At 41.2% G+C, this 17332-nt stretch overlaps 1 protein-coding gene across 1 annotated transcript; it reads left to right on the forward strand.

Annotated features, from left to right (window-relative positions):
- The first annotated feature begins 6289 nt into the window (after positions 1-6289).
- wfs1b (Wolfram syndrome 1b (wolframin)) lies at positions 6290-17018 on the forward strand. The gene is made up of 10 exons (XM_082501976.1): positions 6290-6485; positions 7777-8172; positions 11902-11978; positions 12161-12305; positions 12416-12589; positions 12675-12755; positions 12890-13050; positions 13968-14204; positions 14291-14409; positions 14551-17018. Exons 2-10 carry the CDS (start codon positions 7779-7781, stop codon positions 16097-16099), a joined length of 2937 nt encoding a protein of 978 aa, XP_082358102.1. The 5' UTR covers positions 6290-6485; positions 7777-7778; the 3' UTR covers positions 16100-17018.
- The last annotated feature ends 314 nt before the right edge of the window (positions 17019-17332 follow it).

The raw sequence follows: 17332 nt of genomic DNA on the forward strand, positions 1-17332 counted from the left end.
TTTTTTAATGCTACTCCCCCCGGGATCACGATAATTTATGTGCCTGTATGCTCCAAGAAATAATAATAATAACATGACTCCTGCACTTTTTGAACAGGATGTGGTTCAGCTATAAGATCTGTGTTCTTATAACTGCCGCAATTACCACACTCAACACATTAATGGCAACGCCTAACCTTTGATTTTATGTACTCATGTTCATTTCACATTTGCTGAAAGCACATTAGCCACGTTTAAAACATCTCACTCTGCTAAATTACTTGCGGGTCGGTCCACGTAGCACGTGAGATCCAGCCACATTTGCAACCAGCACTTCTAAATACAGGAAGGTTTACTTGGAATGTGCTAAGTGATGCATCTTGGGGGGGTGACCTTAATTAATTATTTATAAAATATTATTATTTATATTTGATTGTTGAGTTAGCGAATTGATTTCCTTTATTGTGCTACTGTTCAGTTAAGGTGAAATATTGAAAATAAGCTCGATAGGTTATTGTTTTTTGTTTCTCCTCTGTTTCAAAGTTGGTCTGATCAGCCTGCACCAAAGTTCCCCTTTGCTCTCTGTTTGGTAAGATTTTGGTCAGTTTGAGCAGTTAGTCTGTTACATAATTACCCTGTGTTGTCATTACAACTTGAATTTAGTCTTTATCTGACCTCTTTTTAAAATCCCCTGTTATTTTACTGATATATATAAATATATATAAAATTTGTACTTGATTGAGTTATTAAAGCTTTTCAGATAAAGACGATTTTTTCACTATTTCTTATGATTTGACCAGGTGTTTAATGAAAATACAAACATGGACAGTGATACAATGTTCATATTTTTTATAATTTTCATACCACTAGTGTTTAAAATCAAGTAATCAAGATGTTTTTTAACCTTTAATTAGAGCCTTAACAAAACAAAAAAATACTTTAGCTGCCAGTACTGACATTTTTTTTCCATTTCACAGGCTCAAAAGCACAATTGATGAGAACCATTGACCAACAGACATTTTTACAACAATGGGTTGCCTGTTTCTTTGGTATTTCATGACAAATTGGCGAGATAAGAGCTCAAGAGATGGTTCCAAGTGTTAAATATTAAAGTGGTTGCTGGTAAATGGACCACAGAGGTGGATGCATGTGTGAATGCAGTGGGAGGGGAAAAAAGATCTATTTGATGTTTTTGAATTTTTTTTTTAAAAGAAGTAATGCTTTGTTAAGCTCAACAAAAACCCAAAAATCCAACTAAAGTTGATGACAACCTCATGAGTTGTGGATTTATAAAAAGAAAACAGTCCACTCTTCAATCACATCTTGACTTACTGATGTGACTCTATTCAAAGTTTCCATTGCACAGCCCAAACATCTGAGCTTAATACCACACACAGACTCAACGTGCATTTCTTTAACGTTTCATCATGTTAGCAAAGTTATAGTATCGCATTAATGGTTAATTTAATTTATACTTTTTAATTTGTAAATTGAAATTCTGCCAAGACAAATATCAAAGTTTTTACTTGGAGCCTGTGTTTGTGTTTTGTATTGTGAACGACAGAATTATCAAGAGCTTTCAACGGGGGTGTGTGTGATATTTTCCCTTCATTAGTTATCAGAATTAATTGATTTCAAATATTTGCTTATTGGGACATTAGTCTACGCCAGATAATAAGGAATACAATTAAAAAATAGAAAAATGAATAATATTTTCAGATTCATTATCCTTTACATCTTTATAAGGCCAAAGTTGAGTATTACTGTCTTCTTATGTGTTTCCAAGTTTATTTTCTTACTTTTTAACACACTGTTTCTGATTAATATCCTTTCATCATTTCACCTTATGACCCCCAATATCCTTTTGCAATCAGTTTAAGTGTTTTATTGATGCCTCTGAATCGTCCTTTGTGCTTGTTTTGTATTATGTGTTAATTATTAATTATAAATTTGATGGTGTTGATAATTTTCAGTATATTTCATTTAAAACCTACTGTGCTTCTTACCGTGCTTCATTGTATGAACTAAATAACCTTATCATACAACCTCAGTGTGCTCAATAGTGTTACTGTGATGCTCTAAATGATGTAATTACATGTGTGTATGGGTATATTTATTTTATTCTAGGACAATATGACTTGTCAGATCACAAAAGTAGGTGAAATACTCTGATATTATGACAGTGGCGTGAGTGTGACCCAGTTTCTAGAGACTGTATTACTTACGCACAGCTGCCTGTCTCTGCCTCTCCACACTGTGCCTGCCTGTCTGCCATTCACCAGCAGGGCCACATACATGCATGCTCACAGTTTTCTGTGGCAGCAACATATGCAGCCCATTATTTCAAGGCACAGGAAGTGGAAGAGGCAAAACACACAGTCCGTAAGGAGTTTTAATTGTGTACATTAGTCTTTGGCTGTGTCGTGACCTATTCCGAGCTGTCACGGATCATATTTGCATGTACAGGACATTTTAGAGTGAGATAATGCAGGCAAAGCAGATAGGGTGAGTTTGGCTGCACTGCTGTCATGCTCCTGCTCAGGCCAGCAGACACACAGATGGAGTGATTAAAATCAAAAGAAACAGCAACAAAAAATATTGAAATAATTGTGTGTTTGGTTTTATTTTGGTGAAGCATTGTCTCACGGTGCAAATGTGAGAGAACTGTAACGATTGTTTCTGTGAATTGATTTGCCTGAGGTACTTTTTTTTTTTTTTTAGTCTGTTTTTGTACAGTGCCCACTCTGAAAAAACAACAGGAGTAGAGTTCACAGAAACAGGATAAAGGAACTTTTCCTTTTGACGTCAATCTAACCTTGTGATTAGGTCTTGTGATTTCTCTCTGTAAATTAACTAAATGTTAAATCAGCTTATTTACATTTCTTTTGTCTGGTTATAAGAAACATGGTAAAGTGGGGAGTCACCGCTTTTATTAACTTAACATAATCATCTTAGGTTCTCGGCATATCCCTGAGAGCTGTCCATAATAAGCTTAACATATTCATGACTGTGTGCAGATTAAACTTTTAGAGATGGCTCTTAGTATTCAGGGGAGCCCTAAGAATCAGATGAGGAATATATCAAACTACTTAGTTGTTTATGCAGGATTTTATGGAAACACACAGGCAGTCACATGACTGGTGAAACATTCACCTTTTAGTCCATGTCTGCAGCCATCCACTAAACTGACCTATTTAACACAACGTAAACTCGAGCCTCCAGTGCTCATGCTGACGTAACACTTTCATATGAAGGTAATTAGGATTCCCAGGCATGACTCACTGCTGTTAGTCACTAAAAATCAGAGCCTGATGTTCCATGTCTATTTCCAAAACCTTCGTTCAGATTATGAATGAATGACTTCATCTGTCTTTAAGGCGTTTTCACCTGTTAAAGCACTTTCAAAGAAAGTAAAGGAGATTTTTCTCTACGTTGACCATTTAGCCAAAATACGATATGTTTAATGGAAAAACTGCTTTCAAAAGCACTCAGATGTTCCACTAGAAAGCACTAGTATTTAAAAGCTCAAGAAATACAGTGTGCCATTATAGCCACATCACGGGGAGTGTGAGTCAGCCACAGCAGTTATTGTGTTGTATTAGCATCGTTTTTGGGGTGGAAAAAAGTTTAAACAATGTGTTGCATAACTTTTCAGTTTGTAATTGAATCTCTGATATTAAGATAGAAATCTTACTTTAGAGCTTGTATTTATGCTATGCACTGTGAATTACTGCATCTAAAATCACATTAAATTCTGTACCAGTATTGTGGCGTTTTCATCTATTGAGACAAAGCACGTAATATCAAGATCAACAACCAAGATCTAAACAGTTACAACTAAAGCTTGTTTCCATGCAATTATTTCTGCCATCATTGTGTAAGTGCTGTGTTTTCCTCCACCCTTGTTTCTCTCAAGGCTCAAAACTGCCAGATCAATATGTGAGTTCTGCCTGAAGCTGGGAATTAACCCATGGGAAGGAGTTGAGTTTTCCACATTTAAAAAGCCTGTTGGAATTTCCAGTGATTTAAGCACGTTGAGACTTTTTGGAGTTATATTAATCCAAGTGGTTCATGTTTCAAGATATTTAGACAGTGGCCCTGTATGAGAGTTGGATTACTTCATTTCAATCCTCAATGTAAAGCGGATTGCAGGACAACATGTTGCTTGCCTGTGATGTCGTTTATATATTTCTTATCAACAAATGCTACGTAAAGACTATGTGCTTTACAAAAATGTTCCTTGGGTCTTGTATTTGACCAAAGTATCAGCTGGATGCAGTGCACCCAGTACAGCAGCCCATTTCTCTACAGAGAGCAACTTCAAAGGTCAAAACAGTGACTGGGCTGCATTTGAGTTAGAAATACTCACCTTCACTCCAGTCAGTGTCCGTTCTCATATAACCCTTCTGGTTGCTATGGTTACAGACCATACCTCATCTCCTCCTCCTCCTTCTCAGATCGCTCTTCCTGTGAGAGATATTGGGTTTACAGGGGGACTCTGTAGGCGAAGCTTCTATTTTACATACAGAGACCTGTTACCTAGAGACAGAGGAGGCGATTCAAGTGCATCCTGGACAAAATCTCTCAGTGCCATGTTGTGTCATGTAACCGTTTCCAATCACTGCAGCTGCATGAGAAAGTTTACCAGACAGAAAACATGATGGGGAGTCTCCATTGCTTGAGTCTTGAGTCATTACTTCCTGGAGGGTATACACTGAAAGTGAGAGAGAAAGCAAGCAGACTGGAGTTATTAAGAACAGCCTGTTTCAGGGTTCAATTACCTCAGTAATTACCACATTTTAAAAACCCACAACTGTTGACTGTGACCGTCTCAGGCACGGGCAGTGCAGTCCTGACAAATCTGCAAAGGGGATTTGCATAATCAAAAGATCTGGACTCATAACAAGCTAAATAATACAAATAACTATCCAGAGCTGATTTGCTTAGTTTAGGAGAGACACATCTCTGAGTGCATGTGTGTCTAAGCCCATTTAAAAGACAGATTTCCTGATGTATGCAGATTGCAGGTGTGCATACATGTGAGAGACCAAAAGCACTGTAAGGGTCCTGATTATCCTCTCAACTGGATTGTGTTAATCTACTAATCGAGAACCATTTGCATAACTGCTTTAGTGCAACTGCAGTTAAGCAATTACTGCCCTCATTTCCATCTTTTCCCACAGTGTGCTATCTACTCTTGAACTTTCTACACTTGAACTTTAATCTCACTCTTCCCCCCCCCCCCCCCCCCCCCGAGTCCCAATGTCTTTAAACTCCTTTAATTGTCTGCACTCCTTCCTTCCTTTTTTTTTTTACTAAGTGCCCTTCCTCCGAGCATAGTCTGAACTGAATGTTTTCCTTTTCTTGTCTGTTACTGAGACTCTTGCAGATCTTATAGTCTGATCTCAATCAACACATTATTTTTCACAGAATGAAACCTGCAAGATGTTTATTCCATTCCATTCATATATTTAGTGGCATGCTGTCACACGTTTTAAAAAATCTATTATGTTACCCTGTAAATAGCTTTAACTTGTCTGCACTCTATGTGTGGATCTTAATCTGTGGAGTCTGGATAAAATTATTACACTCTAAAGTAAACCTGATTGCTTAATTGTTTGGCGTAACACCTTACACTGGTATTTCTTAAATTTGACTTACAGTAAATTACACTATTTTTGCAAATTTCCACAATCAATTTGACAGTCCTAGCTTTGCATCTTTCCCTCATTACAGCATCATTCTTTATCATATCATAATAGTGATACATAATAAACAAAGGATTTAATCTTTGCTATATGGAGAAAGAGCAGGGGAAGGATTATGTTTCTACTTAGAATAAAAGTATTTAAATAAATACTAAAGAAAAGCACATTTCTTTTCTAATAATTTTTCAACAAAACAAATCCACTTCAATTATCAAAACCCATACATTTAATTATGACTATAGCTAAGTTTAGTTTAGTGTTCCATCTTAGTGTTCCATCTGTTGGTACAAAATCAATATTGCGTTTTTGCGAGCATAAAAAATATACATCGATAAACGACTCATAAAAACAAATAGGAGAATTTAAAGGAACCTCGAGCTCTAAAATAGTAACTCGTTGTTAGACGTAGTCCGTTGAACTCATTTTTTTCTGTCCTCATGCTAAATGAATTCTAACAAATGTTCTCGATATATTAGTCGTTCGACAGTTGATTTCTCTTGACTTTAGGGTTATTTGAACTTCCTGCCACTGCAGCCAATCAAATCCTAATCAATAAAAACAAGCTTTCGGCGCTTTCCAATCACATTGCGCAGAATGAAAAGTGGGCGTGGACGTGGAGTGGAGCAGCTGACAGACTTTCCGGCGCGTCGTGTGTGCTTGGAGTTTGACCACAAAAAACAGAGGACGTGCGGATTTCAGGGGGGGGGTGGAAGAATGAGTTGGGACTCTAAATAGTGAACAAACCGAGAAGCAATTTAATCTGGAGGGTTTAATTAAACTGGTGTTGTCACGGGAAAGGTAAGCCGACATTAGAAGTGTTGAATGTCAGCGCTCGTTAGCGTTAGCTCCTAAAGCACCGGTTATTTCAGCTAACGCCTCCTGCCACATCCAATTGCTGCTGTCTTTTTAATATCAAATGCAGTAGCCCTATATATAGAAATGGCATTGTGTATGTGTGTATATAGCGTTCTTTTTGCCGCTAACGTTTATTAAGAGTGCTAAATTTAGTTTGGAAGTCCCCTTTATCGGCAAAGTTATTGTCATCGGAGCCCTATCCTGCTTATCCAAGAGGGGCACCAGGACACTTGATTTGCAGTCATTGCACTTTAAGGATGTCACCTTCTCAATATAGCTACCCAGGGCTCGGTTAATAATATCTAAAATAGACTATAGACTTCGTAGCACACATCTGAACAAAATTGTGTGTGGGATTATTTGGCCTTAATTAGTAAAAGGAAAGGAGCTTTCTAGGATAACAGAGGTAAATATTACATTTGTTTTGGAAATCTGCCTGAGTCTGAGCTACGTGGCTGAGATCTGTTGGTTTCGTCTGTAGTATGAAAGCAGCTTTTCTTTTATAGTAATCAAATGACACATTTTACATCAGTTATGCACAATATTAAAACCTATGAGAGGTTTACTGAAGACAATTGAAAGTCTTGTTATAAATTCTGAGAAGTTTTGGTAGTGGTATTCATGTGGTTGACATACCACCTTCCTAAACACTTTGTGAGACCAAGCACACCCCTCCACACTTAAAAAACAAAAAACAAAAAAAACCAAACACACTAAAAATCTAATTTAAAAATTCCTCATGAATATTTGGTACATACTGCATTCAGTTCATTTTTATTTATATAGCACTAATTCACAACAACAGTCCTACCAAGACACGTTATATTATATTGTAAAGACACTAGAATATTGAAAATGGGAAGAAACCACAACAATCACATGGCCCCCTATGAGTAAGCACTTGGTGACAGTGGCAAAAACCAGGCTCAAGGAAGACAGCCATCGGCTGTGACTGGTTGTTTGATTGTTCCCCCCCCCAGTAAAATCTCACTCATGTGATGATGAGGGAACACAACCTTTCAAAACACCTGTTACTTTGCAACAGGTGCACTCTGTTAGCTGCTTGTCCTTGAACATGTGCTTCATACTGTATATGCATTGCTGTTTTTCACACACTGCAGCATTACTAGTATTACCACAGTAATGTTTTGTTCATAATTTTTCATAAATCACAGGGATTGTGTTTGTTCCCCAAAACATTCCTAATTGATTAAAAAATCTGATGTAATTTCAGCCATGGATCCTTCACTAACTGCCAGTTCATCCGCCTCCAAACTGGACCCTTCGTCTCCTACCACCCTGAGACCCGGACCTTCTTCTCGCAGCTCATCTGTCAACTCAACTACGACAAATTCAAACTGGCCAAATCCTAAACTCACAATGCCAACACCTCCAGCAACACCCTCATCTTCTCCCTCTACTGCCTCCCCTCGGACTTCCCCAAATCCTCTTTACCGCTCTTCCTCCCTTTCCACACCGACAACCTCGCCTCTTCGGCAACCAATCAGGAGCCTCTCCCAGGGGGGCAGATCTCAGCTAAACGCCGCGTCTACGGGGAATCCCATGACTGGATCATCAGCTGCTGGAGGTCCTGCAACAATTCCACAGACTCCTCCCACACCAGAGCAAGGTGAGAATCAAAACTGACCTTCGACCTTCACTTTGCACTTCTTCAGGAATCAGTGCAGCCAACACTCCCAGGTTACTGTGTATGTGCAGTGCAGTGTTTCCATGACCACAGACATTTACCTCAGCATGTAAAGCAGCCTCTCCCTTTTTGCTGACCTGAAGAGAAAAGATGGTTTCACATGTGTTTTTTAAACTAAACAAATATGGTATGCAAGTAAGACGTCTTTTGGTTGAAGGGGAATAGCACTTTTTATCTTTTTAACCCTTTGCAGTGATTTATATACTTAGCTTACCTGCTCAGTCATTTCATAAGTAAACACTTTCCAGTTTCTTTAACTGTCTAAAATAATATAATTAAGTGTCTTAAAGTTCTGAATGTACTGAAAGTAAAACAGGGAGATGGACTGCACCACTGTGGAAGTGTTTGCACACCAGGAGAATGAGCAGCAGCTGTTTGCTGTGCTAAATAAACAGTTATTTTAGAGCTCAGGCAGATGGTTAAAGTGTACGTGGCTTTACCAGTGTAAGTTACTGGATGCTTCACAATTTCTTCTGCTTCTTGAGATCCGCAGGCACAGGCAGACCACTTTCACTCACCAGTATCACTTACAGCCTGCATGACGGAAAAGTGTTTCCACGTCTGTTTTTCCTGCTGTTAGTTTTAAACAGAACAAATATGACCGCTTACTTTACGGGAAGCAGACACATTTTCGGTGTGAGATCCTGTTCCTTTGGAGAACTGGGATTTAAGAGTAGCAGAAATCATTAGCCAAAGGAAGATGATAATTAAACCAAGAGGGCTCTGTGGTATTATCAGGTCTTGTCAAGGCCAAAGCTGTTTCTGGAAGGATGTGACTCATGCTCATGCTCTGGGATCACTGATGTCACAGATTGCCACACTGTGCTGGTCTCTTGTTTCTATTTTTGTTTGTTGGGAACATCTGCAGAGTATTTAAAAATGTAGAGTAAAAAGGAGTAGTTGCTCCTTCGAAAAACCTGAAGAAAACCTAATATATTAAATAGCTGCTTTTTTTTTTTTTTTTTTTTTTTTTGTGTCCCGTTTGGATCTTTAGCCATCAGAATTGTTGTCTTAAGGCCAAGAAAGATGCCAAGCGGATTTATTTTACCAAGTGGATCATCATGGCCTTGCCATATTGGTCCATTTGATTGACCTTTATTATAATTATGAATTTATTTTATTTTCAGTTCCTACAAACGGGACAGACATGACTGGGGGATAGGACAGGGAGAAAGAATGAAAGAAAGAGAGGGAGAGAAAGAAAACCAAAGGGGAGAAGAGACGGGGAGAAGGGGGGGAAGAAAGAAAAAAAAAACAAAAACACCTGGGTCACCTGTATGGAGAAAAAAAAACAGAAGAGAAAGCAAACAACAAAGAGCAACATAATAAAAATAACGGCACCATCACAATAAACTAGCTAGCAGTAAATATCAGTAGATACTAAATAATAAACGATATTGTGCAGCACGCAAGATAGACAGCGCACAATGTGCTTTGAGGCAGCAGCCAAGAAAGCTGTAGTCCGCGTCTGTGAATACCCGTGTGTACACCTGTGTGCATACCTGTGTGGATCAGCATGCTTGCATTCCAAAGGTTTCTCCATGTAACGATCTGCTAGGGAGTGTGGGGAGCCACAGCCCCGTCCTCCAGGGTATGAAGCAGGTATGGAGGAGATCAAAACTCCAGACATCCAGAGGCCCCCAGAACACAAGAGACCAAGGAAGACCAACAGAGGGGCAGCCGCGCCACTGTCCCAGTAAGAGCTGAGGAGAGTCCCAGATGAGGGCTCACTCAGCAGCCGCGGAGCAGAAGCCAGGGGGAGTTGCAGTGACGCGCCCGTGAGCTCCGCCGGCAGCCAGCTGTGCCTGAGTGACCGAGTCCCAGGCCGAGAGGCCGGGGGCACCCCACCTCCGAAGTGGCCCGAGCGAGCCCCAGGCTCCAGGCCCTGATAAGCGGCTGCCAAGGAGTGAGCCGGTGTGTACCCGGACGCCCACCCCCAGACACAAAGAACCACCAACGCACCGACACCTGAGGGAGTCCGCCACTGGCAGGGGAAGTGGTGGTGGGTGGAGATAGGCCTCCAAACCTTGGAGGGCCTGAGATGTCCCCAGAGAGGTGGCGTCTGATACCCAACCTGACATATAGACACAGACATACAGGCACACACAGACACAAACATCCATTCCCACCCTCATGCTCTCATATGCACTTACTCCACACTCAACCAACGTGGAGACAGACATAAAGAGACGCTGTACACACGATCACACTCCCCAAGCGTACTCTACGAACCGGGTCTAGGTACCCTTGCCCCTGGAGGGGGGAACTGCACCCAGACCCAGGTGGTGTTACCCTTTTCCCTGCGGTGGGGAGAGGCAGACCGCCCCGACTCCGCAGCAGCAGGGAGGCCCCACATTCCAGACTGCAGTCGGACGGCCAACTCCTCCTAGCCCCCCCGCTCCAGCAGGCCGCAGAGAACGGGGGTGGGTTTTTGTTTTTTTTTTAAGTGGGCATAATATCAAGCTCCATATGTTTATTCTTGGACTTTTCTTGGTTAGCTCTGCGCGAATTAGAGTTCAAGTAATTTATATTTTTCTTATACAACGTCATTCATCCACTGCCTGAACCAAATTATTTTATCTCTCTTACCTTTAAGGCCACCATCCTCTGATTGGCTGTTGCTCTCTAACAGAAGGTTTAAACAGCACCCTGTGTGGGACAGCTGTGCTCACTTTCAAAGCTGTGTCCCTGAAATGATCACATAGAGTACAGCAGGGAGGTTTTTTGTAAGACAAACTGGAAGTTGGTGTGACTTCGGTTCCCTGGACAAATGGCATCTTTCTATATGATTTTGAGTTAAAAATAAATAAATAAAAAAAACTTTAGGAAAATAAAACCACTGAAGTCGTGTTAAAGTCACTGGCATGTTTTGCTCAGCCTTATTAACACAACTAACAGAACTTCAGCGGTGGTTCAATCATAATTGCTGCTGGCAGAAGTAAAGGGCTAGTGTTAGGCTTCAGTTGGCGAGGAGTGAGCATGATTGGTTGTCTTTCTGTCTCTCTGTGTTAGCCCTGTAAATGGACTGGCACTCTATTAAACCTTCAAAATTTACAAATGTGATATTTGTATGTATATTATATGGTAAAACAACACATTTGAAAATGTCTAAAGCTCGAGTTAAATACACATCTTATTTAAAGGATCTAACCAAAACCCTATTCAAATCACCCATTGACTCTGAAACAATGGAACCAAAGGTCCCTTCCAAATCCAGCAGGTCTCAATGAACTCTTTGCCCCTTGGACACCTACTAGGGGGTAACCCTTAGTTTCTGTCATTATCATGCCAGTTTCCAGAGCTTTCTATTAGGAATTACAAAACTAACTGGTTAAAAACTGAAGCATTAATTTCAGCCTAACAGTTATAACTTGTATTATATATGCTTACTAATAAAGATATTTAAAATGAAATAGGTTCTTAGTTTTTCCAAGGCCAGCCCCAGTAAGCTGTACAAGCAGATATCACCCTAACTGGCCTCTGATGCACACCCAGTGCTCTGGAAGCGGGCTAGAAATACCACAGAAAACAATGATTAAAAAAAAAAAAAAAGAAAAACAAGGGTTACCTTAGTAGGTGTCCAAGGTGGAAAGATTTGAAAGAGCCCTAAAATCTACTGGATGGATTTTGAAAATGTATTTTCTGTTTCAGAGGAGCCAGAGGAGGAGGTCAGCTTTGAGGATTTGGAGGAGAGAGCAAAGTCAGGTGATGCCAAAGCACAGACTAAGGTTAGTGGCAATGATCGTACTGCAGACACTGTGGACTTTAGTCGCCATATGGTGATGACAGAGCATATGAGCTAAGTAATTATACATTTTATTTTAGAGTGACATGCTGATAGGACGGACAGGTCACTAAGTCACAGTAATGCTTGTGTTGCAAGTCTAAAAGTCTGTGTGTGTCTGCACAGATGGGCCGCTACTTCCTGGCATTGGCAGAAGAAAGCGATGAAGAACTGAACAACTGCACAGCGGTCACTTGGCTCGTCCAGGCTGCTAAACAGGGCCGCAAGGATGCGGTCAGACTGCTGCAGCAGTGTTTGGCCTCCAGGAAAGGTATGACTGCTACTCTTAGTGCACAGCTTTTAGAAGAATGGAACCAGTGTGAAACTGGAGCATGATTGAGCTAATGTTCGTCTGTGCATTCATCCTCATTTGTTCTTCAGGCATCACACTGGAAAACTTTGAGGAGGTGAAGAAGTTGTGTACAGAGACTCGTTTTGAGAGAGGAGTGAGGAAGGCAGCTCTGCTCATGTACTGGAAGTTAAACCCAGAGAGGAAGAAGTCGGTGCCCGTTTCTGAGATGCTAGAGAACGTTGAACATGTTAACACAGAGCCGGGTCCGAGAGGAATAATACTGTATTTCAAATCATTTACATTTTGAAGGCATTCATTTTTTTAAATTATACTTTCTACCCTCTGCAGACACACCAGTTTCCCCTGGTCCCCTAAACAGGTCTGCTAAGAAACAGAGGAGAGTCTTGGAGACTATGGTCACCAGTGAGGGTATGTGTGGTCTGAAATGTGTCTTCTAATGGGATTAAACATGCACAATTTGTCATTTCCTCAAGCCCAAAGTGTCCTACAGACCTGTCAGAGTAAAATAAAAGTACTAATATTTCTTCTGTACTTCTTTGCAGCCAGTTCCCATGTGGGTCTTGATGACTTTGTTGAGATGACCAAGAAGTACGCCCAGGGTATTGCACCCTCACCAGTTATGGCTGCTGCAGGAGGGGATGATGATGATGACGATGATGAAATAGTAGTGAAAAATCCAGATGAACTGCCCCTGCATCAAAAGGTGGTTTGGGGGGTAGTGGTCTGCCTTTGTCATCTTCTTTTCACGCTCTGCTTGTCTTGAGTTTAGTAAATCTGTGAAAAAGTGAAAGAAATTCTGCAACTTAATCAGTTTCGGTCCTGCTATGTTTTCATTCTTTCACTATTAGCCTTTGTGGAAGAAAATCAACCATCTAATTATATTTCTAAATCATTTTCCATTCCTTTGTGTTAATATTCAGTTGGAAGCTGGTTTATTACACATAATAACAGCTCAAGTGAAGCTTGATCAGTCAGGATGTGAATGTTCACCTGACATAAATTCACCTGAAGCACGACCAGGTGTGCAGCCAAAGCTTCACCTGTGTAGTCGTCAGTTGATATGATCCTTAATTTAACAGCCAGAAATAATTCAAATACACTCACTGAATGAACATTAAAAGTTGCAGTGCACTGAAAATTTTAACCAGTCACAAATGATAATGTTTTTTGGGACTTCAGATTTCCGGTGAACTTCTTTTTTTGTTTGTTTGTTTGTTTTTTCGGGGAGTATTCCTGGCTTCTTTTGGACCAGATTATGAATAATAATTAATAGCTTCATCAAAAGGGGGGGGGGGGGGGAGCATCAGTTGTATAGCTAGTTTTAAGTGTTCAGGTCTAAACTAAACAGATTTTCTCAGGATCATCTCATTAACTAGATCTGCACCTTCTCTTTTTCCACCGTATTTCTAAAAAATAAATAAATAAATAAATTTCCCCAAAGAAACACATTAAATAGCCTTCAAGTCCCTGTGGGAAGTGGGTTTCATAGGTTTGTCTTATCAAGGCAGCTGTTTTAACATCACCAGAAAAAGTTTTTTAGTCATTCAATTTTTAAAAATTTTGTTTGTCTGATTCCATCTCTGCGACGTACTGATTCTGTCTTCCTTGTTTTTTTCAAAGCTGCTGAAGTTTCCTCTATACGCCCTTCTCGAGATAAAAGAGCATCTTATCGACTGGGCGTCACGAGCGGGCATGCAGTGGCTCAGCGCCCTGATCCCCACCCACCACGTTAACGCACTTATATTCTTCTTTATCATCTCCAACCTCACAATCGAGTTCTTCATCTTCATCATCCCCCTGCTGGTTTTCTACCTCTCGTTCTTCTCCATGGTCATCTGCACACTGCGTGTATTTCAGGTTTGTCACGATGTACTAGACGTATTTATTGATTTCTGATAATATAGTACCTTTGTTTTATTAAAACAAAACATTTTTTTCTACAGAATTCTAAAGCGTGGGAACATTTCCAGGCTCTGACAGACCTGCTTGCTCAGTTTGAACCTGGTCTCGACCTGGAGCAGGCTGAGACCAACTTTGGATGGACACACTTGGAGCCTTATCTGTAAGTCCACATCACTCAGTTGCCAGTAGTTTAATAATGTAAAGATTAGCTTCAATTTGATCTTTTCTTCCTTTAATATTACCATAAAGAAGAATTGAATTGTTTCTGCAGGAGAACAATTACTTTTTTTTGCTTTATCAGGTACTTCCTGCTCTCGGTGGTCTTTGTGGTTTTCTCCTTCCCTGTAGCTGATAAATCCTGGATCCCCTGCTCAGAACTGGCTGCTGTTGCTCTTTTCTTCACCATTACCGCCTTCCTCAGCCTTCATGCCTCAGCTCAGCTCTTCGCTCGTAAAGCCCTCGTCACAGAGGTCCTCTCTGGAGCATGCTCCCTCACTCAATTCTTCCCGGAGTCCCTGTGGTTCCTCCGAATGTTCGGGAAGACTTTCATCACTGTGCCTCTTGGAGATATCGTGGCATTAAACCTGGGGATGCCATGTCTGCTGTATGGACACCTTGTCTATCTCCTCTTCCGTATGGCCCAGCTGAGAGGCTTTAAGGGCACCTATCTGTGCTTGGTGCCCTACTTGGTTTGCTTCACTTGGTGCGAGCTTTGCTTGGTGTTCCTTAATAATGCCTCGGCAATAGGACTCATCCGCACATGTGTGGGTTACTTCCTCTTCCTGTTTGCCCTTCCTATACTTTCACTGGGTATGGCTGCAATGCTCATCATCCAGTTAGTGCAGTGGTTTCTCACCCTGGAGGTCACCAAGATGGTGGTCACGCTGACTGTTTGCTTTGTGCCGGTGGTGCTGAGGCTTTGGACTCGCTTCAGCCTCAACCCCATCAAGGTGTTTCGGTCTTTGTCGCGGAGCAGTGTTGTCAAGCTCATCCTGGTTTGGCTCAGTGCTGTGGTGCTCTTCTGCTGGATGTACGTCTACAGGTCTGAGGGCATGAAGGTGTACAACTCCACCCTGACGTGGCCTGAGTACAGCAACCTTTGCGGCCCTCTGGCCTGGAAGGAGTCCAACATGGCCCAAACCCAGATTGTCTGCTCTCATCTGGAAGGACATCGTGTCACATGGACGGGACGATTCAAATATGTCCGTGTGACCGACATTGAGAACGGGCCGCAGTCGGTTATCAACCTGCTGCCTGTATTTGTAGGGAACTGGATGCGGTGCCTGTACGGTGAGCCATATCCTCTGTGTGATGACTTGAAGAATGCGACCGCCGAGCCCCAGCCTCTGCCCGCCCCAGCTCCTCCTCCTGAAGATCCTCTGTGTAAACTTAAAAAACTGGCAAAGCACGAATGTCACATCAAACGGTTTGACCGATACAAGTTTGAAGTTACAATGGGCATGCCGCTCGAGAGGAAATCCAAGAACGGGACGATCATCGAGGATGAAGACGCTACTAAGGACATAGTACTGCGGGCTAGTAACGAGTTCAAGTCTGTGCTTTTACACTTAAACACTGGCAGCCTGGTGGAGTTCAGTACCATACTGGAGGGGCGTTTAGGCTCCAAATGGCCTGTGTTTGAACTGAAAGCCATTCACTGCATGTCATGCGGCGACGCCCGCCTTCCCAGCCGCAGACAGTACAAGATTGAACATGACTGGAGGCGTACGGCCCAGAATGCCCTCCAGTTCGGTTTTGACTTCTTCTTCAACCCCTTCCTGACTGCACAGCTCGGACAACACTCAGAGACGGAGACCGAAGCAGAGGTTGTGACAAAGCAGGGAGGATAGACGAGATGGTTGGGGGATAACACTGTCATCAGTGAAGAACACTAATGATTTTTACCCACTGATCTTAAAAGAATCAGACAGCAATATTTTTGAGTGTCTTACTGTAGAAAAGTAGATGGACCTTCAGATATGTGATCTAGTGTGTGTGTGTGTGTGTGTGTGTGTGTGTGTGTGTGTGTGTGTGTGTGTGTGTGTGTGTGTGTGTGTGTGTGTGTGTGTGTGTGTGTGTGGGGCTTTTGAGCCAAAATGCGTGACTACATATAATGAAGAAACAGTTAATGCTAAAAAAACAAGAAGCACACAACAATGTGGTTTTTAAGTACTTTACTGCCGAACGCCACATGAGGAAAAACGTCATGTAAACCTCGCTGTGTTCAGCTTGTTATGAACATTTCATCTGGTTTAAGCTAATCATCTTAAGTATAGTAATGACATGATTTTGATTTGTTACTGGATGCTATGCAAACACTACATCTGCAAATCTTTCTGTATGTCGTGACTTTTTGTGGCCAAATCCATCAGTGTTGATCTTCTGCACTTGCCTTGTTGAAGTGCACATGCATCGTTGTGTAGCTACCGCTGTTGAAGGCAAGGTTGTCATATAGATATGTTTTGCCTATAATTATTTAACGTACATACAGATTTCAAGTGCCTTCTGAAGCATATTATTTGGGAGCAATTAGACTAAATTAAGTCTCTAAGAGCTCTGCTGCATCAGAGCTTTTATTTATTACAAAACAGTTAACCAGGTTTGGCTTTCTTTACCTTCATGTCTGTCTTCTCTGTATTTGTCGTCATCTCTGCTGTGCAGGGATTTAATATATTGAACATTTGCGATCCCAGAGTGATGATGTGGTTTAAGTTAGGTTGTCACTACTTTTTTCTGTACTGTGTCCTATAAATATTTTAAGAAATCAAATGTGTGTGTGTTGCAGTTTTATTAAAAAATCATTTATATTTTACTGATCTTTAGACACAAAATTCAAACAAGATCCTAGCCCTTATGTAATTTATTGGATTTTTCTTGCATTAAACACTCACTGGCCACTTTATTAATCATATCTTGCTAGTACCCTGGACCTCCCTTTTGCCTTCAGCACTGCTTTAATTTTTCATGGCACAAATTCAGCAAGATTCAGGGAACATTCCTCAGAGAGTTTGGTTCATGTTGACATGACAGCATCATACAGATGCTGCAGATTTGCCAGCTGCACCTCCATAATGTGAATCTCC

Source organism: Aulonocara stuartgranti (assembly GCF_965226115.1).
Source record: "Aulonocara stuartgranti genome assembly, chromosome: 2".
Taxonomy (NCBI): Eukaryota; Metazoa; Chordata; class Actinopteri; order Cichliformes; family Cichlidae; genus Aulonocara; species Aulonocara stuartgranti.